At 39.6% G+C, this 25,382-nt stretch overlaps 1 protein-coding gene across 1 annotated transcript in view; it reads right to left on the reverse strand.

The window, feature by feature from the left end:
* The window catches only part of ntrk2a (neurotrophic tyrosine kinase, receptor, type 2a), a 108,546-nt gene that overhangs the window by 11,836 nt on the left and 71,328 nt on the right, over positions 1 to 25,382 (reverse strand). Inside the window, exons 13-17 of the mRNA XM_063488961.1 lie at positions 24,769 to 24,957; positions 15,836 to 15,966; positions 11,172 to 11,344; positions 10,781 to 10,936; positions 10,359 to 10,443 (exon numbers count right to left, since the gene is read on the reverse strand). Of these exons, the coding sequence (XP_063345031.1) occupies positions 10,359 to 10,443; positions 10,781 to 10,936; positions 11,172 to 11,344; positions 15,836 to 15,966; positions 24,769 to 24,957 (734 nt within the window). The remainder of the gene's footprint in view (positions 1 to 10,358; positions 10,444 to 10,780; positions 10,937 to 11,171; positions 11,345 to 15,835; positions 15,967 to 24,768; positions 24,958 to 25,382) is intronic.

Genomic DNA, 25,382 nt, shown 5'->3' on the forward strand with positions numbered 1-25,382 from the left:
CACACTTATCACCCAGTTCCTACTAACTGACAGATGTAAGTTTCCGTAATCTTTGATTAACCCTCAGAATTAGTTTCGACTAACTCTGTTTTTAAAGTTAATTCTAATGCTATCTACTTTATTTACACAATGTGTTAAAAGGGCAAAGGGTTTTCCTTTTTTATGAGCGCGCTGCTGAAAAAAGAAAAATCACTGGATCTTCAGTTTCTTAGAGACTCGTCTGATTGTTTTTGCAGCCAGTGTTGGTGTCATTACTTAACAAAGAAATATCTTACACATTATTTGTTATTAGTTTTTTGTTTTTTTTAAATGATGCATTATTTTGCTTGTCTACTCTTTGTATAAAATTAATTGTCACACTATATCTTTCAATACATTAGTGTAACCGTACTCTTATAATTTAAGCATAGTTAACAATATAAACTTAACACTGCTTGATCAAACAGGGTACCAATCCTTAACCTAATGAGGACACACACAGGGTGGACTGGTCAGTTAGCAAAGCTGGAATATTTCCTGGTGGCACGAGGGTTGTTTTGGCCTGCTGTGAAAAGTCAACTTGATCAGTAAACAGTTTACAAACCGCGACCCTCTCAGCCACACACTCTCCAATCCTCATGGCACACAGGTGTATTTGCTAATGACACATAAATGAACGCATGTAGGTCAACAATCCCTACTCACTACAATGCAGACAACATGTTGATTGGACAATAAGGAAAAGTGGAGGAGAGAGATAGAAAATAAAATATATATATAAAAAAAACCAGATTAAATGCTGAAAAGCAAATTCCATTTAGTGCCCAGATCAGGCGAAAACATGAGTTTTACATGACTGATCTCAGTGAGTGTGTGTACGAAGCAGCCTTAATTTCATTGGCCAAAATTTTTGGTCAACAAAACTAATTCATGAGGAAAAAACCTTTGATGAAACGTATCAAAACTTTCGTCAAAAAATATAAACCAGATGGAAATATTCTGGAGAGACGAGATCCGATCAGAACTAATTAAGTTTTGTGAAAAGGAAAGACAAGTTGGGAAGTGATCCAATCACGAGTAGTCTCTTTGACGCACATTTGATCTGGAAAAATGGTAAAACTAGCTTCTGTGGTCCCTGTTTCTCATGAAACCACGTCACATTTAAACTTCCGGCGCCCCCCGTGTGCGGCAGCCTGTTACAGCAGCTCTGCTCATTCCGAGTTTCTTTCTTTCTTATCTTTTCTTTTCGTAATTTTTCTATAACTAACGTATTAGTAATTAGACTCTGCAACCATGTTCTACCGTTTTGTGCTAGTTCTGGTCATTTTTCTTAGTTTTTTTCTACTTTTTCACCTCTTCAACCTGAGCCTGAGGCTGGGAAGAGTCCCACAGCTCTGGAAAACCTCCTGTGTTGTACCAGTGCCAAAGACTTCACGCCCCAAGGACCTCAACAGCTACAGGCCGGTGGCTCTGACATCCCACCTGATGAAGACCCTGGAGCGGCTGGTCCTGGCTCAGCTTCGGCGCCTTGTGAGCTCATCACTGGACCCACTTCAGTTTGCCTACCAGCCTGGCATTGGAGCGGATGATGCCGTCATTCACCTCCTACATCGCTCCCTCGCTCACCTGGAGACCGCTGGGAGCACTGTGAGAATCATGTTCTTTGATTTCTCCAGTGCCTTCAACACTATTCTTCCCTCGGTTCTGAAGGACAAGCTGGAGAACTCTGGAGTGGACCATCACCTCACTACCTGGATTTTGGACTACCTCACCGACCGACCACAGTATGTGAGGACTCAGGGCTGTGTGTCGGACAGGGTCGTCTGCAGTACGGGGGCCCCACAGGGAACGGTTCTGGCTCCGTTCCTCTTCACCATCTACACTGCAGACTTCTCCCACAACTCCACCCAGTGCTTCCTGCAGAAGTTCTCTGATGACTCTGCTATAGTCGGCCTCATCACTGATGGGGACGACAAGGAGTATAGAGGACTGACTCAGGACTTTGTGGACTGGTGCCAGCTGAACTACCTCCAGATCAATGCCAGTAAAACAAAGGAGCTGGTGGTGGACTTCCGCAGGCACAAACATCCTCCACTGCAACCACTGAACATCCAAGGTATGGACATTGAGACTGTGGACAGCTACAGGTACCTTGGTGTTCATCTGAACAACAAACTGGACTGGACTGATAACTCAGACGCCCTCTACAGGAAAGGGCAGAGCAGGCTGTACCTGCTGCGGAGACTCAGGTCGTTTGGAGTGGAGGGCCCACTCCTGAAGACCTTCTATGACTCTGTGGTGGCCTCAGCCATCTTTTATGGTGTGGTCTGCTGGGGTGGCAGCATCTCTGCTGGGGACAGGAAGAGACTGAACAGGCTGATCCGAAGGGCCAGCTCTGTTCTAGGATGCCCTCTGGACCCAGTGGAGGTTGTGAGTGACAGGAGAATGGTGGCTAAGCTGTCATCCCTGCTGGACAACATCTCCCACCCCATGCATGAGACTGTGACAGCACTGAGCAGCTCCTTCAGTGGGAGACTGCGGCACCCACGGTGTGGGACGGAGAGATTTCGCAGGTCTTTCCTCCCCACTGCTGTCAGACTCCACAACAAAGACTTTAACTGATCAAACACACACATCCACAAATGTGCAATAACACAAATGTGCAATAATCTTTCTGGCACCGTTGTATTTTTCACTCTGTTGTATATAGCATTTGTATTCTATTTTTATCCTATTGTATATTTTATTCTATTTTATTCTACTGTATATAGTATTCTATTTTTATTCTATTCTGTACAGTTGTGTACTGTATTTATTCTTATTTTATTTTATTCTAATTGTCCTTCATAACTTTTGCACTGTCCACTTCCTGCTGTGACAAAACAAATTTCCCACGTGTGGGACTAATAAAGGTCATCTTATCTTATCTTATGTCAATGAAAAAGAGATGCTTTGTAAACCATGTGGAGGAACTCTCATGCGTAAAAACAGAACAAGCTTTTATACTTCATACTTTAGTCAAATAAAATATACTTTTCAATGCTATCTTATTATATTTATGAATAAAATTAGAATAATAAAACTATAAGATGTTTTAGTGAATGACTAAATGTATGACTAAAACTAAATTTGCTGTCAACATGAACACTGGTGAATGGATCCGATGATGAAATTTTTAAATGGGAAATTTGAGCTAATTTTACATTACTTTACATTGCGACATCATGTTGTGAACAAATGCAGCATAATAGTTTAATAAGTTCTCTTTTTGCACAGCGTTTTGTACAGTTATGGCAGTTATGGTGACACATGGTGACACACCTTCCTTCAGTGTTTCTGCTTAAAAATTTATTTGAGTAATAATAATAATTTTCTTTTTTCCTCCCAAAATCTCTAAAAGATATCACAATGATATAATTAAAATGAAACTTTTTGGTCATAATAATTTGATAATGAAAACTGGATATCAGAACAACAGCTGGATTATAGCCAGCATAATTAGCAGTGTGATGGTTTGCATGTCCAGAGTTGTCTATATGTACTGTGTAGGACATTATTGTCTCCAACTGACCGTGGTCTGTATTCATCAATACCAAAGTCACTTTCACAAGTGCCACTCTAATCTGGGTTATGCATTCCTGCATTGTTGACTATACCCCTTTGCCACGTCTAAAGAGGGGTTTCCCCTCCTCGTGTTGAAAGCGCATGGTTATTCTGCTGGTTCTGAAATTCTTTGGTAGCTCTTTGAATTCATGGCAAATCAACATACTGAATATTTTTTTAAAGGAGCTCATTAAATAAATTTAATCCATCATTCGATTGAACTCTGCCCTTAATCGCTGCTTCTATAGTTCAAAACTCCAGTAAAGGTTTGAATGTGATCACCGAGTTCTTTATAAACCTTTGAAGAACAAAGAATCTGTAGTCTCTCTTCAAATTTGTCCAATGTATTATAATATATTTGGATAGTCATCCAGCGCTTTGAAGAGTGACTTCCTGCTTAACATCCTGTGTTAGAAAATGCATACATGTGAGTATTAAAATGCATGCATGAGTGAAAGAATGAATTTTGGTTTGCAGGCCCCTCATAGACCTTGGTGCATTGTGCTCTTCACTGTCACAGTCTTACCCTTTAGTGCAATAAAAATTATGAAAAATCTAGAATGTTCTTGAATACAGCCTAAAATCGATTTTTTTTTCTGAATTTTTGCCCATCATGCAGATAACTGAGGAACTTCCAAACTTGTTTTTTTTATTCAGTTAATGTTCATCACAGGAACTCAAATGGCAAACTGAAAGGGTGTAGGCTGAGCTTATATAACACCTACCTCTGAAAGTGTATTCAAGTAACAACCAAACTGTTTGTTAGTGACTGTAATGTGCTACATGGTGATGTAGATCATTAATGGAAGAAAAGCGAGGACTGCCAAGAAGGCATTTTATGAGTAGCGACAACACTAACATGATGTGTTAATAATTTGTTTGAACTAAAAAAAACTAAAACCAACAAAAAAAAACCCAATGTCATTTCTAACCAAATACAGCTCTATTTATTATTGCACTTGGAAGATTAACATTAGAATAAATGTACTGCAAACTAACCAACAATTACGCCAACAACATTAAACAAAATGAGAACATAATGGCTCTGTATAATTTCCTACTCATTGGAAACTGTCTGAAACTCATTTTTCTCTGTATATGTTTTATTGTTTGTTAGTTTATTTTTGTTTTTTTGTGAATAAAAATCACTCATGCGTGAATCAATAAAGGATTTGCAGTTAAGTCGAGCAGCGTTGTTATTACTTGCTTTGTCTGGGAGATTTTTCCGTTCTACTCTATTGATAGTTTTTATATATTTCATTATATCCATTAGTCTTTTTGTGTTATTCATCATGACTGATCATTTCCCCTGATGCTCTGAAATATTAATACGGGCCTCTTGAACTGCCGCGCAGCATTGCTCCTTTTATGTTTGTTAACCGTACGTGTATTTGTGTGTGTTCATTGGCGAGACAATGAAGAACAAAGTGAAGGGCAGTCACTTCAAAAGGGCACCAACAGGGCTGAATTAAATAGAAAACAGAGGAGAGAAACCCATGAAAGAGCAGGAAAGGAAAGCCTCAGACTGAGTCTTCCTGTCACTGGGAGGAGGGGGTCATCAAATATTAAGAAAGTCGTGTTTACAGTGGATCAGTCTGAAGACCAAACATGCTTTCTAAGATTTTTTACCTACGCCTAGTTGCTGCATTTCTCTCTGTCATCGGCTCATTCTGTGTTTTGTCTTTGCTGTCAGTGGCTTCGTCATCAGTCTTTGTCTTCTTTCCTGCTCCCTTATCTCTCTCCCCCTCAATCGTTCTCACCTTCCTTCACTGTCTCTAAGCCCGCCTGCCTGTCTCCCTCCGTCTCTGTCTTATAAATATGCATTATTTCACCTCGACCACTGTCTGAGTGTTCCAGGAAAGCCTCAAAAAGACGAGGAAAAAACACAGCAGAGAGGAGGGATGTGTGTTCTTTGTGATGACCTCCCAGAGGCTGTGGTATCCATGGCAACTGCACGTTGAAAAGAAGGCATTATGGGATTTTAATGTAGGAGGAGCTTACGTGAGTAACCCCGCCCACTCGCTCGTACACAGGGAACCGTATCGTTGTCTGTGCTGTCATGGAAAAAAACTCAAGAATGCTTGTGTCTAAGTACATGTGATGGTATGTGTTTGTGTGCTGGTTCTCTCCTGGCCAGCTCAGATACAGTAAAGCCAGTGACATGTAGGTATAAGCTACAGTTTAAGTATTTTTTGTGATGGTGCTCATGTCGAGTAAAAACCCAGCAGGAAATACGATGGTAGGACTTCTTCAACGTGCAGTTGTCAAGTCAAAAAACTTCCCAATGGCCACATACTGACGTTTTGTTAGGACAACAATGAGGAAGTAAAAAAGCCTGCAAAAGTCTGTGTTAACATTCAAATAATCAGGCAAAGAAGATTTCTACATATTCATATGCAAAATCCAAAGTAAAAGGCAAGACTTTTGGCATCACAGGTTAGATTCACCAGCCAGGTTGAACAGGCTTTGATTTCACACAGGTAAACAAACCATGTGGACAAAATCGGCACGATGATTTTGCCTTTTATTTAATTTCTCTTCACTAATATGCACTCATGCTACAGTATTGTTTGGCTTGTCCATGCTATTGCTGAACTGATATATTTAATCACATTGAGAAAAGTAAAAAAGGGGCAATAGATGTTGTTTAAATGTTAAAAAATGGGTCACTTTAGCCCACTGCAAAGTGGTTGCTAAGCAACATGATAGTGTTGTAGTATATCATGCATAATTTAGCCTTCGTGGATATAAATGAAATGTTATTATCTTGAACTTAAAACAATGGGATGCTTTAATACTGCATTATAGGAGCTTAAATGCTAAAAAGTGTCACTGTTGCTAGGTGGTCGCTAGACAACACGAGGACAGCATAACATCTGATATAGATAAGAACCTTAAGGGACCTTTGTTTCAAATTTTTCCTAGATAATGATCCAGGGGGAATTTGCAGACAAAGAAACAAACAAAAACAAATAGTTTGTGTATTACAGTAAGTTTTATAAATGGGCAATTATTGGCTGTTGTCCTCAGAGACTAAGTAGGGTGGTGTGATGATTGCGTAAACTTTCTCGTCAAGCCACTAATGACATAATCTCTTAACCAGAAGATATGAAGTCTCAGCTTATGTAAGCATGCAAACTTTAGATCATCGTTTTATTTGTTTCTACTTGCTTTTGACTTTTGACTTTTCAGTCCCTGTGGTGTTGCGATTAGTTCTACACAACTATAGAAATAGGACTGGGTTAGCGTGCACTCTTTCACAACAAGTTCGAAGGCAAAAAACTTTGCCCCATCAATTTCTTGGTAACCAATGCAGTATGTGAATTAGGTCTCTTTCTTTGTAATAATAATATAATAATAATGATGATATAAAAGGTACAATGAGGCCATGTACATGAGCAATACAGTTGAATAATTTGTGTTACATCCTCTCAGTTTTGTCTTGATTCACATTTGCTTAATCACAGATAACTGTTTCACTGTCACCTCTCCAGGTGCTTCACAAGGTCGATGCTTGTCTCTGAAGAAAAAAAAAAAACAGCCACTACCCAAGAAAATTAGTCAGAGATTTGTCAGCTCCACTTCACTGCCCGTGTTCCTCTACAGGCCGTGTCAGCAGCGTAAAACAGTCAGGCATGAAACCTTAATTTTCTTTCATCCTACACATTTGGCCATAAAATCAGTTTAGGGGAAAATGAATAAATGTGCTGTAGTGTTGGAGTCGAGCCCCACCCACGCACCCATACGCCCACACACACACGCACACCGAGCCTGTGGAAAGGCTCAAGGTTTGATTTGAGGCATCCTGTCTGTCTCCTGAAGCGCCTGTCAGGTTCATTGTGTAACAGGGGATTCAATGACGTCATCACAGCCCCTTCAGTCCTACGCCTCTGCATCTATTTCCCTGCACATATACACGCACACACACAGGCATGGGGTTGTGGGGGGGGGGGCTCCAATTCCTCTATGACTCATCTTCACTTGTCTGACGCAAGAGCATGACTGGGTCCCTACACTCTACACGTCCCCCCACACTCACACACACACCTCTGTCTCTCCTGGATGCTGAAATACGGCTGAATCACTATGTTTTACCTTCCACCCTCCTGTGCCTCTATTCTGGTTTTTGTTTTTCTCCTGTCTGTCTACCTCTCTGTCCTTTTTTTTGTCATTTTACTCTGATACAATGCTCCGTGGTCGTCTTAAGCAGTGCCGTATGCCCCTGTATCGCTCTATTACTGCCTCGTCTCTCTTTTTGGATATTTATTTGTGTCTTGTTTTCTTCTTTCCTGGCATCCCACTCCTTCTCCTCCCTCTTTCTCTTCTTCTCCTGCTACTCCCCCCCACCCCTCTCCCTTATTTCCAAGCCTTTCTCTCCTTTCATCGCTTTGCCACCCTCCTGCCTCCATCTCCCACACTTACATCTCACTCCTTCTCCACCTCTATTTCTCCACTACTGCCTCAGCATACTAAACAGAACTTCTCTGATTACTTTTCTTCCTGAGAAACGTTGGAGACCCAAGTAAGAGACCCACCGCCACTGCCCTCTGCCGTTACCATGACTACAGCCACAGCTCTTAGCTTTATTGAGGAGGGGTGAAAGGAAGGAGGAGGAGCGGGGAGCTTGCTGTGTGTCGTCACACAGAGATAGCACAAAAGAATGCCACAGCAGCAAACCAATCTTTAATTTGATTATAACCTGTTATTTTGATTTTATCTCAACAGTCATTATAAAAGACCTCAAAAAAAGAGCATTTTTTATGTTCTTTTAAAAAAGATTAATTCAGGCAGTGTGGCATTTATAGTTTTGTGGGGTATCAGAAGCTTTCTGTGAGGAAATCACAGACTGTATATAAAGGATGGGCACAGTCTTCAGGAAGCCTTCAGAAAAGGAACATATTTTGAATGTAGCAAGCTTGGTTAGTAAGTTATACTCATAAAGCGTACAGCTGCAATCCACAGACACAGATATAGCAAGGCTCATAAATATTTGGATAATAATACTGCAGTTTTACCCTTAATTCAAGTGATTTACCAAAAGCATTGCACTAACTGTTTAAAAATGACCATTTTCATACTTACGCTCACATTGTTTTAGTTGTTCTCCATACATAATCAAAGAACCTGTTTATTTTATTGTGTCTTACACAATAAAATAAACAGGTTGTGTTATTTGCTGTTATGGCACTTAATGTTCTTATTTATATTACTCTTTTTGTGGACAGTGCTTTGTGACTGTCTGTGAGAAGGGCTTAAGAAATAAACTTTAGTTACATACTTACTTTCAGTGTCTCAGAAGTAAATGGTTTTTAATTCTGCCTTTGCTGGCAAATCAGTCAGTCACACAAGCCTTTCAAATTTAGCCATATTCCCTAAAACTGACACGGATTTAACAATGACTTTGAAGCTGGATTTAATACATGTTTAAAGTTACAATTTTTATAACATGGTTAGCACCATCTTGTGCCAGTACAGAACGAGACGTTGGTTGCAGCTAATTGATTTACATTGGTTTATGTTTGCTAACTCGTAAGACAGCCAATATCTCAGTGGAAAACAAGGACTCTAAAACTAAAACTAAGTCTAAGGGGGTCACTTTTGTACTGCCCCAGGCTGTAAACGAGTTTTATGTTAAAAAACCAAGGATATATTGTCCACTTTCACTGTCTGTATCTTTAGCAGTAGGTAGTTCTTCACTGTTTGGCTAGCTGCACTGAAACGGCAAAATCCACCTGTTATCCACAATGTTAGGGTTTGTAGAGCACTTTCTAAAAAAAAAAGAAAAAGAAATCATCATACAGTTGGGAAAATAGGGAACAGACTCACTTAATGTGGGCAGCCTCAAGTGGCCACTAAAGGAACTGCAGTTTCTGGCACTTCTAACTTGACTTCATTTTTTTAGCCCCAGTAGTTGCAGACAATTTTAATATTTTTAATGAGAAACAAGAAAAAAATATCTTGTGTTTTCTTATATCAGCATGCCAATACAGTGCATATACATTACAATTTATACCAAAGTATATATGTGTAATTATGCATGTGGAATGTGTGAAAGGAGAACAAACTGCAAAGACAACTTTGTTTCCCAGCAAGTTAGAAATATAGATTTTCATAACTACAATGAGCATTTCTGTTCAAGATAAATTATTACTGCAAAATTACCGTCACTGAATGATACATCCATCATTTGTAGACTTTCTGAATTTTTAAACGATTGTCTAGCCATTGAATGCCTGCAGTCTTCTACCTCTTTCGCTCTCCTGCTCTGTCACTGTCAGTTGTGTCGGTTTGTCAGAGAGAATGAGAGAAAGGGCAGGAAAAATGGACAGTCCAACTACCTATCAATCAATACAACTGATTAGATTTTGGCCTTTTGGAAAAGTAACAGATTATCTGCAGAAAGAAAAACACACACTTTCAGTTTTGTTTTGTACCCCTGAGTTATCCAAGCACAGCAAGAAAAGCAGCTAAATATCCCTGCAGTACACAAAAATGCTCAAAAAAACAGAACATGGATCTTTTTAAATGCATTCCTTTCACCTGTACTTTTTTAGTTATTTAAATCAAATGTAACACCCCACGAACTCACCTAATCAAACATGCTAACCATTTCCAACTCCTTCTGTTGAGTTAACCTATCCCTGCGAGTGTCTTACTCAAACCCCCACGTCCATCAGTCATGCCCATGCAGGGGAGTAGCAGAGAGGCACCCATGCAGCAGGGAGGGAGGGGAGGCTGAAAGAAAGGCCTGAAAAGATATCGACACATACACCTACCCTGTAGTAGTCAGTGCTGTAGACATCTCTTGACATGCCAAAGTCTCCAATCTTTACCAGCAGGTTCTCACCCACCAGGCAGTTCCTTTTGGACAACAAACACAGTGAGACTCAATATAGATGTTTCACATTGCTGAGTTAAAATGAAGGGTGTTAAACTACAACCATATATCTTATTATATGGTTATTACCATGACTGTTTGACAGATTATCTCTAGCTAATTACTTTACTGGTTCCGCTAATAGCTACAGTCCTCTTTGTTAGATGTTTTTAGGTGGTATTAGCAATTGTTCGTACTCAGTCATTATGAGTTTTAAATAAATTCCTCAAGGATAAGAATAAAAGTTCCTGTTTAATGACACATCTGGCATCTGTTAGGAACAAGCAAACACGATGTGCTTTAACGGAGTATTTTACAAACCTTGTGGCCAGGTCACGGTGCACAAAGTGTTGTGATGCCAGGTAGACCATGCCAGATGCTATCTGCTGGGCAATGTGAAGCATTTGAGACTGGGTCAGCTCCACAGGTCTGGTGGTCTGGCCCTCTGCCATTAAAACTGCATCTGGACCATGAGCCCTGTGAGAAAAAAACAAGGGAAACAATGTATCATTTGTCTTTTCAGCCATGTATCAACCACGTAAGATGTTTACATGTGTCCCTCTAATAGAGAGTATGTAGAAGATTAAGCTGGATTAGCACACGCAAGCTTCCTAATCTTTAATTCTTTGAGTGCTCATTTCTCATAGAAACTCTTTAGAGAAAAACACATTTTGCCATTTGCCATTTTACATATTGAAGAAGAGAGTCATGCCTGAGGAACTTGTTGAGGTCACCGTGTTTCATGTACTCAAACACCATAATGAGCGGGTCGCTCTCCACGCACACTCCGTAGAAAGTGACAATATGCTCATGCTGAAGGTTCGTCAGCAGCTCAGCCTCACGGTGGAAATCCTTCCTGGCATTTTCGCTGGCCTCTTTAAGTGTCTGCGCGCGCACACACACACACACACACACACACACACACACACACACACACACACACACACACACACACACACAAGTGACATTTTAATAAAGTGACAAATCAAAACCTCACACATTATACCACATACACTTCTGCCAATTGGTCATTTTCATAGTGGATTCATTCTCCTCCAATTTATTTGGCTGAGGTCCACTGTGTGAAAAAAACAATACAAAAGTGCGTATAAAAGTGAGTTACAGCAACACGGCACAAACAGTGTGAAATTACTGGCACCAAACAAGAACCGATATGACAGCAGAGCAGGAAAAGGATGGGGACATTTTATATTAATGCTAGCCATTACAAAGTACAGCACTGTTTACATTCATTATGTTTCCCTGTTCCCTTTGAAACTAATCTTTGTCTCCCTTCCATGAATCAGGAAATCTGTCAGGGAGGTTGTGTAATACAAGCATCCATGACAGAGAGTGTATGTGAAGTGAAAGTGAATGACTGTGTGTGTGTTTGGGGGCGAGTTACAGGAAATGAAAGTGATACAGGGTGTGTATTAATTTCACATATAAGAAGAAAAATATAGAAAAGTTTCTCTTGTCCTACATGAATAATTGATTGTCTTCCTACAGTATATGATAGAGATATACATGAGCTATGAGCGTGTGGCGAGTGTGCCTGTGCACACACATTGCAGGTAGAACCTCCGACTACAAATACAGGTCTACAGGAGCGCTGACTTAGAAAAAGCAGAATGAGACGACCTCTGACCTTTCATCAAAAGCACTAAAATGGAAGAATGTTAGACAGACTTCAACCTTAAGCACTTACATTCAACCAATAATGTACTGTGAAACAGAGGCATGGTCGAGTACACTGCAGAATGTACGGTGATACTGCAAAAGGATGATCATTATAGTATAGATAGTGTATATGAATGCCTGTGCCCCCATCTCACCATGTAACTTGAGAATATGCATAGGATATGTGAGTTGACTGACTTTCCTGAGATGTCTTTGCAGGACCTTTCACTGTTCTATTTAATGTTATCAGTTTATTGTTCGTAATTAATAGAATTAATAATGGCTAAAAATGAAGACTGACGCTGTGTAGGTCAATGAAAAGCTATTAAAACCAGCTTTGAGGTTGCCAGTTATTTTTATTGGTGTGGTTTTTCATATCAGTGCAGTTCTGAATGTTTGAAAGCCACAAATAAACACAGCTGTTCCTCACTCTGAAAGAAACCAGCAGGAGGTAATAAGAGGCGATGAATGTGATGCTGAAAGCCCAGACTTTGTTCTTAGCATGGTTTATAACTTATCTGTAATGATCTATTAACTTCTAATGAAGCTTTTACAATTTATAAATCTTTGCAAAAAGTGACTTCTTAAGAGATGCTCATAAAACATGGAGCATGGACAATTTTCCTCATTATCCCAGTTTGACTGACGATGACTCCCTGAAGTCTAATCTATGATGTACTGTACTGTGTGCTCCTTAAAAAAAATGGAAAAGAAAAATGAACTTAAAGTGGAAAAAAAATGTTATTCACTGCACCGCTGGTCTCAATCAGTATCAAATGACCACTGCGACCAGTATTAATCATTGTATTGAGCCAAACATATTAATGTTGAGTTTAGGAAAAATACTGACTTTCCTGTGAGCCTGGGAGTATTACAAATCACGGTGTGACTTTCTGTACTGAAAGCTGCATTAATTCCCATGCTAAAACTCATAACACTGCACTGTTAGTCATCCAGTCTGAGCACATTCAGGTCCATGGACAAATAAAAAGCAATCAACAACCTCCAGCTCACAAATGTGGTGACTCATATACATGCGTGAAGGGAACATTATTGAAAGTGCTTGGAGTTCATGACTGATGGGATGCAGGAGCGTAAATGTGTTTGCATGAGCTTGCCTGCGTGCATGTGCATATGCATATTTTTTTATGTGCACTTGTTACAATTATCCTCTGATCGATGGCAACTCAGTGTTTAATATACAGTAACAGTAAAACTTGCTTCTGTATTATGGATGACAGATTGATTGATAGACAACCCTAAAATCCAGGCCCATTAAGCTCTATTAGTGTGTGTAGGTCATTGTAATGTGGTATACAAATGAGAACCTGTTCCTGTAATGTAGCGTGACTCACAGAGAGCAATATAAGCACGGCATGGTTTATCATAAAGGAAGTGCATTCCTCATAATCCATGTCCTTTCCCCTTTATTCTGTACAGTGGAATTACAGGACACAATAATTATAACTGTTGGCAGAAATGATGGAATCACCACATTTGCAGGATGAAATCACTGAGTGTTGAGGAAAGAAGTATTGAAACTCCTTGCAATTTGCATTTCTAAAACAAATACCTGTGCAAATTTAAATATGCAAAATAGTCTGCAGTTAAAAGAAAGAGTTTGAGGACCTTAACAAGCTGCTGCTACACCTGGCTGACTGAAAGGAAGCATGGCCCCCAACAAGAGAGGTGTCTACTCAAACAATGGAAAGGATTATACGGTGCCTTGTATAAAATCTGTAGCAAATATATAGACAACATAGAATGACAGAAAACTCAAATCAATATGTCTGGAAAACAAAAAAATGCAAAGACAAAACACAAAAAAAACAAATAGGCAGAAATAGGAGTTCATGCTTGTGATACAACTGTGAGAAATCAGCTGAATGAAATGGGATTTCATACTGAAAAGCTGAAAGAAAACCAGCACTAACACAGAAAGAGAAGCTTGTTTACAGTGAGCTAAAGCGAACAATTTAAATACTCATTTATGAAATGGGGTTGCATGTCAGATGATTTGTTTATTTCTAAGAAAATTTTAAGAAAAAAGGGGAAAAAAGCTGAATGAACTTCATTAAAGTGTGGCGATTCCATAATTTTGGCCAGGGATTGAATTAAATACACTGACAACTCTCACAGGCAAATCAAATTTGTTTCTAAAATCCAGTCATTACAACAGATTCTCAGCACTCTTGTTTTCAAGTGATCAGATCAGATGTGTGTATCCTCCTGAGTGTTCAAACATCTCGTGGGATTTGATTTGCCTAGAAAACCTCGAGGAATAGTCTGTATTAATGTGATGTCTCCTTCTTTTAATTAAAAGCAGCTGGTAAGAAGTGACAACATATTTATTTGCAAACAGAAACTATGCACATCTTTATTTGGATTTCTACACTCTAAGCATCTCCTTCACGAGACTGTTTTTTTATTTTAGTTTCAAGTTATGCGATATGTATATGTACAACAATGGATGGATGGATGGATGGATGGATAGATAGATGGAGGTAGTACTGTTGAAAGTCTCTTTTCATCACCCTTCAGCACTTTGTGTTATTGCAGTGTATTGGCAGCAGGATCACTGACGCTGACGTATGCAGGTCGTCAATTAGTTAATTAAAAACAAATCTGCTGTCATTTAGAAAGAACATTCAATGGTGTAACTGCATACGTGGAAATCTGAGAATTGTTCATTTTTTTCCCCTACATTTGACCAGATTTGACTTGCAGCCAGCAAAATGAAGCATCGTGTTCTACAACCAAGAACTGTGCTGCTGTCCACGATTTCCAGGTCCGTGTTTTGAAGTGTGTTCAGTCTAAACCGACGCTAAGCTGGCAGCATACATCAGCAGGTGGTTCAGGGCTAAGCCGGGAGCAAACAGGAAATGTAGGAAGAGAAAAGAAGGTGTAGGATTTGAGAAGAGGCAAGCGTCAGGATGACGACTGAGGAGAGAGAAAATAAAAGACTGCAGGTGAGAGCTGGAGGTGTGGAGGACAGAGGAAGTGAGGGGCAGAGGAGGACAGGGGCAGAGGGGGCTCTTTCACAGGTCATGTATAGTTAATGAGAAGTTCTTCACCATTCAGATCCTGTTTCTCTGCAGAACAGCAGAAAAAGCATCCTAGATGGAGAGACCGATGGACACATAGATGCGATGCTCCCTAGGAAACCATTCAATTTGACCCCGGAAGTCAGTGGTTTTGAGTGTAAATCCACCTTATTCTTGCAGAGAAGCCTTTGAAAAGAGGGACTTTCTAACAATAGCACAGTAAATGGAGGCCAACATGGATTCTGAATAGTGTGCTGACGCCATGTGAGGGATTTTATTTCAAAATACCATGGATCTATTTCAGGAACCAGTTCAATATTTTCAATGTATTTCATGTATCAGATGTCAATTCTGAATACTGTGGAATAGAAAAATAATAATTTCACCTTCAATAATGCCATTTAGGAGCTTTATGTTGACATAATCAATCGTTCTGTAGGACCAGCGGAATTTAAAAATATCTCATGTTGAAACTTGACCCGTTTGTTTTACTGCACACAGGATACATTTCATTTACATTTCTGGGCTTTGGTTTATAAAAGCTACAAAAAGAAGTTTGTGTTTTCACAAACTGGAGTCAATATGAAATTAATTAGTCTAATTCTCTGATTTATAAATATGTTTCTTAGGAATTTTAGGACTTCAACATTACCTTGACGGCCACCAGTATCTTCTCCTGGTCAGGTGAAAGGTTATAACACTCAGCCAGGAAGACTTTTCCAAAGGCTCCCTCTCCCAGCTCTCTCTTCAGCACAATGTTATGTCTTTTAATATGCTGGACAACTGTAGAATGAGAAGATAAAGAGGAAAACTTTTTAGTACAAGTTACAAACACATGCATATAAATTGGGGAGGGGGGTAATCTTTTTTTTCTCGTTTCTTTTCTATTGCCCCAAATGCTCAGTTTTAAGGAGCTTTTCTAATCTTAGCTCACAGCCCACCAACCTGCTGCTTAAACCTTCCGTTTGTGATGGGCAGCCAATAAGAAGAAAGCTGGCTTAATGGGAGGGAAAAACAAGCCAAAGGTGCTTGTTCGGCCCAGAAAAAAATAAACTGTAAATCAAGCTGAAGTACACAAATAAAAACATGGAGCTGGAAGTGATGATGGAAAGCAGGATTGATGCTTTGATCGCACACCATTTATACTTTAATGACTTCAGCTCATGCAGTGAGTCAGTGTGGTGTCATTTGTTTTGTGGTGTTTGATTTCACTCAAAGAAAAGAAAACTGCATCATAAGACATCTGATTTTACACAAAAAGAAGACATTTGAATGTTGACTTGATAGCATGTGGTAATCATGTGGTAGCATCTTTGTAGTGCATATGTGGCAAAACTATTATTCTTGCTCTGTCCTTAAAGAAAATAAACACCTTATCGGACATAAACAATTAGCTCCATAGTTCTAGAAGTCATATGATAGCATGACTTTCAAATTCCTTTGCCACCTTGGATAACAATTGCGACCTAGCGTAGCTGTGCTTGAGAGCGGTATATTTGCAGTGTGCCCACTATGAGTTGCTGTAGTTCGGGACAAAAAGTATCATCCAAACATTTTCTCCTATCACACATGAAGACACGTGGTAATAAAGCCACGCAGCGTCGTTGTAATAAACCTCCCTTCTTTTAAATTGTATTTTCTCCCACACGCTGCAGTAACGTCTGTTAATGAGTAAAAGTACAGAGCGGATAACACACAGCCTTGATGAGGCATGAGGTCTGTAATATAAAGTGTGGCTTTTCTTCACTTATTAGTCTGTAATTACACTGTAAGAGCAATGTTCTCGTCACCGACTTTCTTTCAGCACTATTACCCAGTAAGTAGCCAGTATTTACAAGAGCAATTGAATCTATTTTTACTCTTCTCTAAAATGCCCAGTTGCTTCTTGTTTTCTGGACCTTGTGTTTGGAGTATCACATTGGAGTATCAGCTGAAACTTGTCAGTTTTCTTTTAAAATAACCTTTACTCTTATAACAATTTATCCCTGTTAATCCGAAGCTGCGGATTTTCCTCCTTTTTGAACAAAAAGCACAGCTGCAGGGCATGTTAACCCCGTGGTTTTTCTAAAGGGAAAAGGATGTTAAAATAAATGGTTCCTGTCACTCACAATCCACATGCAGATACATTCCTCTTCTTTTCATCCCTCATCCAGTTTCATTTTGAAGCCAAAAAAAGGCTCATAACTGTATCTACTGTATATCTGGGGATCATTTTCTACTGCATACATATTTTATGTCTTGATTTATGTATCATATAAATGCAAAAGTAAATAAGCAAATTCCTTCTTTTTTGTCTTCTACGACTTCAACACAGTTTTTACAGTAATGTAAATTTGAAAAACGTGTCTCTCTGCTTGCTTCATGCATCTAACCTCTTCCTGCCTTCTGCTCATCCACAGTTGGATCAGAGTCGACAACTCTGCTCTCTGTTGCTAAGTAACTCGCGAATCCACGCCAGCTGATTTCTCAAAAAAAATAAAATAAAATAAAAAAATTGGCATCTCGCCGGTTATGGTACAAGGTTTTATAATGCAGAATGATTAACAGCCTCGTGACCTTACAATAACCTAGTTAAGCCCCGTCTTTTGATCGCCAGCCAAATGTGCTCCATGTCTGTCTGCATGCAGAGAAACACGTTATCCTGTAATACCTGTGCTCGTTTAGGTCCTGAATACAAATGCATACATACACACACGCTTTTAGACACACACGCGCACGCGCACACACACACACACATACACACACACCAAGAGCTGAGATTTATGTGTGATGTGATTAAGAGGTGCATTTGAAGAAAAGCTGTCCACTCAGAATATCACATTAAAGCTCAGCTAGACTCTCTGAAGAAGCTGCATCGATCGACACTGTAAGCTACTGAGGTCCACCCTAACCCAATACTGTAACTGCAGACCTACGGAGAAAAGAGAAACACACAGTTGGTCTGCATCAGATATTCAAAAGCATCAAATATGAGGTCAAGACCATAAGATTTTTTTTTGTTGCTTAAGACATTTATACATTCGTGAGTTCTTGCTATGATACGTGAAAGGCTGCATATTGTCTCCGTCAAATCCCGTCTTGGCCTTCATTTGTAACCTTTGTGAATTAATGGGAAGGAAACGTCAAATAAGAAAATGAATTAAAACATTTTAATTAAAAAGACTGCAGATCGTTCAGTCCCATCTGTCCTGTGTTCAAAAAAAGCCTAAAAGGAACAAAAAGAAAATGTGGGTGGTTTAAGGAGGACAGTGTGTTTTCTATACTACAACCTCTCTTTTATTTTGATAGCTTGTGTGTGGAAGATTTCTGTGAGCTTCTTTCGGTGAATGAAAAAAAGAAAAAACGACATCCTAACATTTCTGTTAGGATGGTGGAAAGTATTCCAGATGCAGAATCTATGATACACTAAATAGATGTTTTCTTGTCCCCGGGCCTCAAATACAGGTTTCTGTCAGAAACCAGTGCCTTACACAGGGATACACACTGGGTGTCCTTCCGTATTGGTGCCTTGCAGCAATCTTAGATGCCAAGAGCTAGCGATGCTGTTTGAAAGAGCAACAAAGTCCACATAAGGAAGTTCTTTCTTCCATGTGCTGTGTGGTTACCCAGCAAAAGTATCATGGTCATGTTTGGGGAAAGATTTTCATTTCAAAACAAACAAGTCATGCATTGTGCTGCAGACACAGTTCATCTTTTAATATTTTACTCAGATTGCAAGGGCCTAAACCCCATCAGCTATAGTTTAGGATGGTTTGATCAAATAAGTCCTGTAAGCATCTGAATATGTGTTTACATGATGAAAAAGTGACGCTGCGGATCTTTTTCGTTTTTGCAAATCAGCAGCATGTGAATAACTTCTACCTTCTAAATCCTGAGGTATCAGCATGAATAAAAGTCAAGAATATTTGTAAATTATTTCATCATTTACTAATTATTTTATCATCTATTTCTCCTAAAATTGAGTCTTCATCTCAAATAAAAAAACCAACATGTCGCTGATCACCACAGTTCCCTTCGCAACAACGGCACACAATAAACTCACATCCCCACAAGAAAGCTACCCACCATTTAACCAGCTAATTACCTCACCGCACCATTTTCCTACTGCAGTTGTATAATAAGCATTCATCCATGAAAATGCCTTGCACCACTTCTCCTTAATTAACATCCTCAAATAGCAAATAAATTGATGTTTGCAGACCAGTGCTTCCCGTACCGCTTTTTTCTTTCTTTCTTTTTTTTAGTCTTTGGTAGGAAGATGTGGTTATTCGCACAACCTTTTCCTGCAATTTTCTTTTTGTGTCTTTTTTGGTTAGATTTCCAGTGTTGTCGCATCTATTTTGCATGTATTCAAGCATTAGCATTTATTGTCTATCAAGAGCGTAGAAGAATAAGTCCTTTTATTTCTAATGGCCGTATTTCAGTCATGAAATAATTCTGCTTTGCAGCTGCTTTCCTTTTGCCAAGTTTACAATCTGTCTTCCACCTCACTTTCATTGTTACACTGTGTCTCCACATGCCGTGCGACATATCACACCCCTTCTCCTCAATCAGTATCCTTAATTAAGATCTACTAAAATATAATTCCTCATTTACCAGACTTAACACACTTACTCTCTGATGTTTTTCCTAATTAGTACCCGTTTTCCATGCTTATCATATTCACTCATTTTCCCTCATTTGCATTCTTCCATCTATTCTCATTATCTTACTCTCACTTTCCTTATTTAGCGTTCCTCTGTTTTGCCATTTATCTCTCCCTGTTGCTGTTCCTCTCGGCTGCTAAACCTATCAGTTTTTAATCAGCATCCTCTAAGTATTAACATCCAGGCACAGGTTCTTCCCCCGTTCTGTTGCTCCATTAGTCTTTTTCCATGAATTGTTTATGACAGGGCTTACAATATTAACATCAAGAAGAATAATATTTCCCATCGACCCCCTCATCTTCCACCTTTTTTGCCCTCCTGCCTTCATTTTTCCACCACATCATTTAGAGTCCCCTCTCACACCTATCCTTCATCAGCATCTTATGAACTCCCAAATAAATTAATGTCTCGGGACATAATTATTCTCCGTTTGCCATCTGTTTCATATTCCGTTCCTCTTCGTCTCATCTGCCCGAATTCTTTCCATTGCATTGAATGCAGACATAAAACAGCTTGAACAGCTTGGAAAAACTGAGTTCAGTACTTTGAACTGAGCAACAGGATAGGTCAAAGACACAGTCATGTTTGACAGATGCTTTGAGAAGAGGACAACCAGAAACATCAAACACTCTTCAATAATGTCATGGCACTGATTTTTCCTGACTCTGTGCCCTCCTATCAGTAAGCGTAGCTAATTGTGACCTAAATTTTGTGTGTCAGCCTGTGTGTGTGTGTGTGTGCGTGCATGCACATATGTTTTTTTGTAAACCGGTGTCTTCAAATACAGTCAGCACATGTTGACTTGTGAATAACATTTTCCAGAGTGATGTTAATCCCCATTCCCTAGATACAAAAAAATACAAAGCCCAAAAGACCAACTCGTATAGAAGCAGTGGAAGAATTGAGAGGTACTGAACACAAAGCCAAGAGGATGATGTAAGAAAGATGATGAAAGAAAAATCACTTTTTCAACACTGCTACTGCAGATATTAATAACAAGTCCTCTGTAATCTCTATTTGAGCTTAAACACTACAATGAAAAGCTTAGACACTTTTGGTGTTTATGATTTTACTATTGTGACCCTACATGACCCTACATGTGACCCTACACATATAGTTGGATCCAGCAAGAGCTCAGTCAGCTTAGCTTAGCACAAAGGCAAAAAATGGTAAAATAACTAGCAGCCAGTCCTCTGCCTCTCATTTACAGTCATTAACATTTCAGTTTTTGTATAAATGTACATTATTGAGTTTTGCAGGTGCTGGTGGGCATGTGTTTCTGCCTTGGTCCTGGGGTTTTGTGTTGTTTTGAGGTTTTATATTCTTAGCTAATATGAGTTCTGGGGTCCCTGGTTGGTTGTCATTTGTTGCTTTATAGTCATGCTTTTTAGCTTCAGAGTTTATTATTATTATATTTTTGTATTCTGATTCTTGTTTTGATTTGTCATTCTAGTGATGATTATGTTTCTGTGATTTTGAGCCTTAACTACTGTTCCTGCCTTTATTTGTAAGTTTTTCTTAATAACCCTATTAACCTCTAACCCTAAATTTTGACATATGGAAGGGCTTTTGGTTTTTGGTTTTGTTTTTTGTCCAGTGGCAGAAACGAGTTCCCATAGTTGCCCCTGAGTAAGCTAAGCTTGTTTTAATCTTGTTTATTTCCTGCTTCACTTTTCTCTTGTGGCTTGATTTGTGTTTTCTTCCTGCTTGTCTAACTGTTACCACCTGTATTGATTACATACACCCAAATTATCCCTTGGTGTATAAATAGCCCTGTCATCCCCATAATCTTTACCACAGCATTTGACCTTTTACCTCACTTAGTCTATTGTGTGTTGTCTTTAGCTTTTGCAATCAAAAAAACTGAATCAGCCACTAGTGGCTCATGAGCTCTAGCATGATTTGGTTCTTTTAGATCTGGTATGTGTATGAGTCATCCACGAAAGTCTTGAATTTATGAGTGGCCTAACATATGCTGGGACACAGTCACACACAAACCTACACTTTCTATTTTCCCATTCTTCCCTCAGATCTTACGGCAGCAGCTTCAAGGTCATTCACATGAGAGCAAGAAGAAATTTATTTTATAGCTTGTAATCAACTGATAAATCTTTAGTTCTACATCAGAGTTGATTGGGGTCCATGTTAAAGAGAAGTGAGACTTTTTTTTCTCTACATACTTAGATTTCTTCCATGTTTTAGTGTCTACATTTTTTTGGTATTCTTGTTACTATCCATTTCCTGCTTTACTTTTCTCTTCCTCCCTGTCTGTCCTTACCTGTATTGATTAAATGCACCCAAATCATCCCTTAGTGCAGGGGTCCCCAATCCCAGTCCACAAGGGCCGGTGTACCTGCAGGTTTTAGATCTCACCCTGGGTCAACACACCTGAATCACATGATTAGTTCATTACCAGGCCTCTGGAGAACGTCAAGACATGTTGAGAAGGTAATTTATCCATTTATATCAGCTGTGATGGATCAAGGACACATCTAAAACCTGCAGGGACACCGGCCCTCATGGACTGGGATTGGGGACCCCTGCCTTAGTGTATAAATAGTACCATCCTTCCCCTTAGTCTTTGTTACAACATTTATGTTCTCCTCTATCTCAGTTGTTTTTTCTTCCTTCCTTGAATTGTGTTTATTTTTGGATTATTTATCAATTATTAAAGCTTTCCATAAAGTCAATGTATTCTATATACTGTGACAGTTTTGTCAGTCTAGCTGTTTCCTATTTTTATGCTAATGCAAGCTAACAGTCTACTCACACCACCTTTATATTTATCATCAATCTTTAATATGTGGCAGCATGACTCTGTTTTTGGATTCCCTGCCTTTCCATGTGTATACTTTCAGGGAAACCACTAGAAGTACTAGCAGTCAGTTGATTTGGCTGATTTACTGGGTTTTGCAGACTGAGTTTTGGCTCCTGGCCTGCCTGAATTAGTGTTCAATTATTCCTGAAATTTCAAACAATTTTTGCTGCCATGGTCTAGAGTGTACCTCTCTCTCATTCTTTGTGTATCTTGTAGTCTCCCCTGTTTGTTCTCTCTCTTTGTCTTGGCATGGCTCAGAATCCTTTTCGCACTTCTTTCCTCAGTTGCACCTGTGATCCAATCTCCTATGAAGCCCTTCAGCCCATATGACTGACTCTATGCTCCAGTCCCTGCCAGAGTTTTTCCAACCTGGTAGCAACACATGTCTAGTTTTGTATTCTCTTGATCTTGTTTGAAACCATGTTTAACTGTATGCCCCCTGTGTCTCAGGTTCACTGCCCGTTTGCCTTACTCTCCTCAGTCTGCCACAACGTGTCAGTCTGGCACTTTTCAGTGAAGCCAACTCAACAGATCGTTACCACCTTCAAGAAACTCCAGCCTGGGTCTCAACCATTCAGAATTGGTCTTTAACAAAACAAGCTTGTGCATGGTTATCTGACTGGCCCAAGTCTTAGTGGTCCAAAGAAATCAATTACACTTTGCAAAGGGTTTTCCTGAAATTTCAATCTTCAAATTAAATCCAGAGAAGTTTAGTGGAAAGATATGTGTGATATGATAGTAAATGTAGTGGGAGAATATGCTCATATACTCTTATACCTATAACTCTTATACCTATTTTAGTTGTAAACCCAAATTTATGTATATGTGAGTGATTAGCAAAACATAAACACAACAGTTACCACCTTTTCAAATCTGTGTGCTTTACTGAAGCTCCTTTGTAATGTTTGTGACCTGCTTTCCAACAATGCTAACTCTGCTAATATCATTATTTTTAATGAGGTGCTCACTTAAAAAGACAGTTGCACAACCGAAGCTTTGCAGCACACTAACATTTCCCATAATTACACGTGGATCCATCATCTCAGCAGAGTAATTGTTGCTTTATTGCTGCGCGAAAGAGGCCTGCGCGATCATTTAAGCAGAGACGTGTACCTGCTACTGATTCCTCCTGCATTCAATATTACAGGATGCAAACTGGTTAAGACCTCTCTTTAAAAAGAGTTCAGTTCCTGGCATTCAACCATGTGCCACTTTGCCAAACTGTCTCCATCAAAGGCTATTGTACCGGTCTGAAAAGGCGGAGTGCCAAATAATCGGTCAGATACTTTCAGTATTTATGCAGCCTGTCTGTGAGTCAAAGGCACACACTGTGTAATAGTTGTAATGGCTGTAATATATTAAAAACGCACATGCAGGCACATGCACATACACCACAGTGTGTTATTGACTTTCATTGATCCTAAGTGCTTTCATTCTTCGTCATTTGGCTGTAAATCCCAGGCAGTCTTTTAGTTATAATGCAGGACTGAAGAGGTCGACCTCCAGTCCCCCATTATTATACAACCTAAACCTTGCTCTCAACAGAATGAGCACACATGAACACACACACACACATACACAAATGCGTTAGTCCATAATTTACTGCAACACAAGGCCAAATCCTGGAGAAGCTTTTATAACTTGCCAATAATCATAATGTCATGTTGATGGACCAGGTCAATATCCTTGTGCATTTTCTGTCTGTCTATTTGTCTGTGGCCCTCCTTGTCTCTCCCTCTGCTCTTCTTCTAGCTTCTACTTCGGGTTTGTCACTTTCTCATTCTCACTTGGTTTAAAAAATTTAAACCAGTGGCAAATGAGCTCTAGCATCATTTGGTTTCTTTAGCTCTGGTATGTATATGAGTCATCCATGGAAGTCTTGAATTTATGAATGTGTCCCTAACGTATGCTTGGGCACAGCCACACACAAACATGCATATAATTAGATTTTCTATTTCCCATTCTTCCCTCAGATTTTATCAGCAGTAGCTCCAAGGTCACTGACATGACAGCGAGGAAGGATGTATACAGTAGCTTGTAATCAACTGATAAAAGTTTGATTCTAAAGCAGAGTTAATCCGGGTCCACGTCAAAGATATGTCAGATTTTTCTTTTACTTACATGTGTCAGTCTTGAGCAGGCTGTTTGTGCTTCTGAAGTATTGAGGGTTTTCGATCACTGGGATCTTGGTCATGCCGATGATTACTGCGTCAGGGCCCATCTCCGAGGACGAAGGAGTGTTGCTGCCATTGGAGACGTGGTGAAGAGGAGAGGCAGAGTCATCGTCATTGCTGATCACCGAAGATGGTCCTAAGTAGCAGAGAAATGGGGATAAGCGGTGTTTGAAAAGCATTTCAGCTATGTGATCAGTATGAGGATGCAAGAGGAGTAATTAAAGCTGTTACTGGCAGGCAGCGAGGAGATAAAATCCCACAGACTCCCAAACCTTCCGAACATTAGAACTCTAGCAAGCTCTCTTTTTCTGTTTTTCATACAGCTATTTCTTGGTGGACAAGCAACATGAGTGCCTTCAAGAAAAGATTGCCTCAAAGTGTGCACTATTATCCCCATTTGAACCATTATCAAGTCTCAGCCCTTACTTTAGGCAAAGCCGTATTTTTCCTTGTGTCTGACTGTTCTGGCTGCTCAGAACAACAGTAAAGAAGCTTGCCCTCAGATGTGATTACACGACACATCATTGCAGCTCCTTTGTTTCATGCGTAGCTCTGTCCGTC

The sequence above is a fragment of the Pelmatolapia mariae genome, linkage group LG12 (assembly GCF_036321145.2).
Source record: "Pelmatolapia mariae isolate MD_Pm_ZW linkage group LG12, Pm_UMD_F_2, whole genome shotgun sequence".
NCBI classification, from domain to species: Eukaryota; Metazoa; Chordata; class Actinopteri; order Cichliformes; family Cichlidae; genus Pelmatolapia; species Pelmatolapia mariae.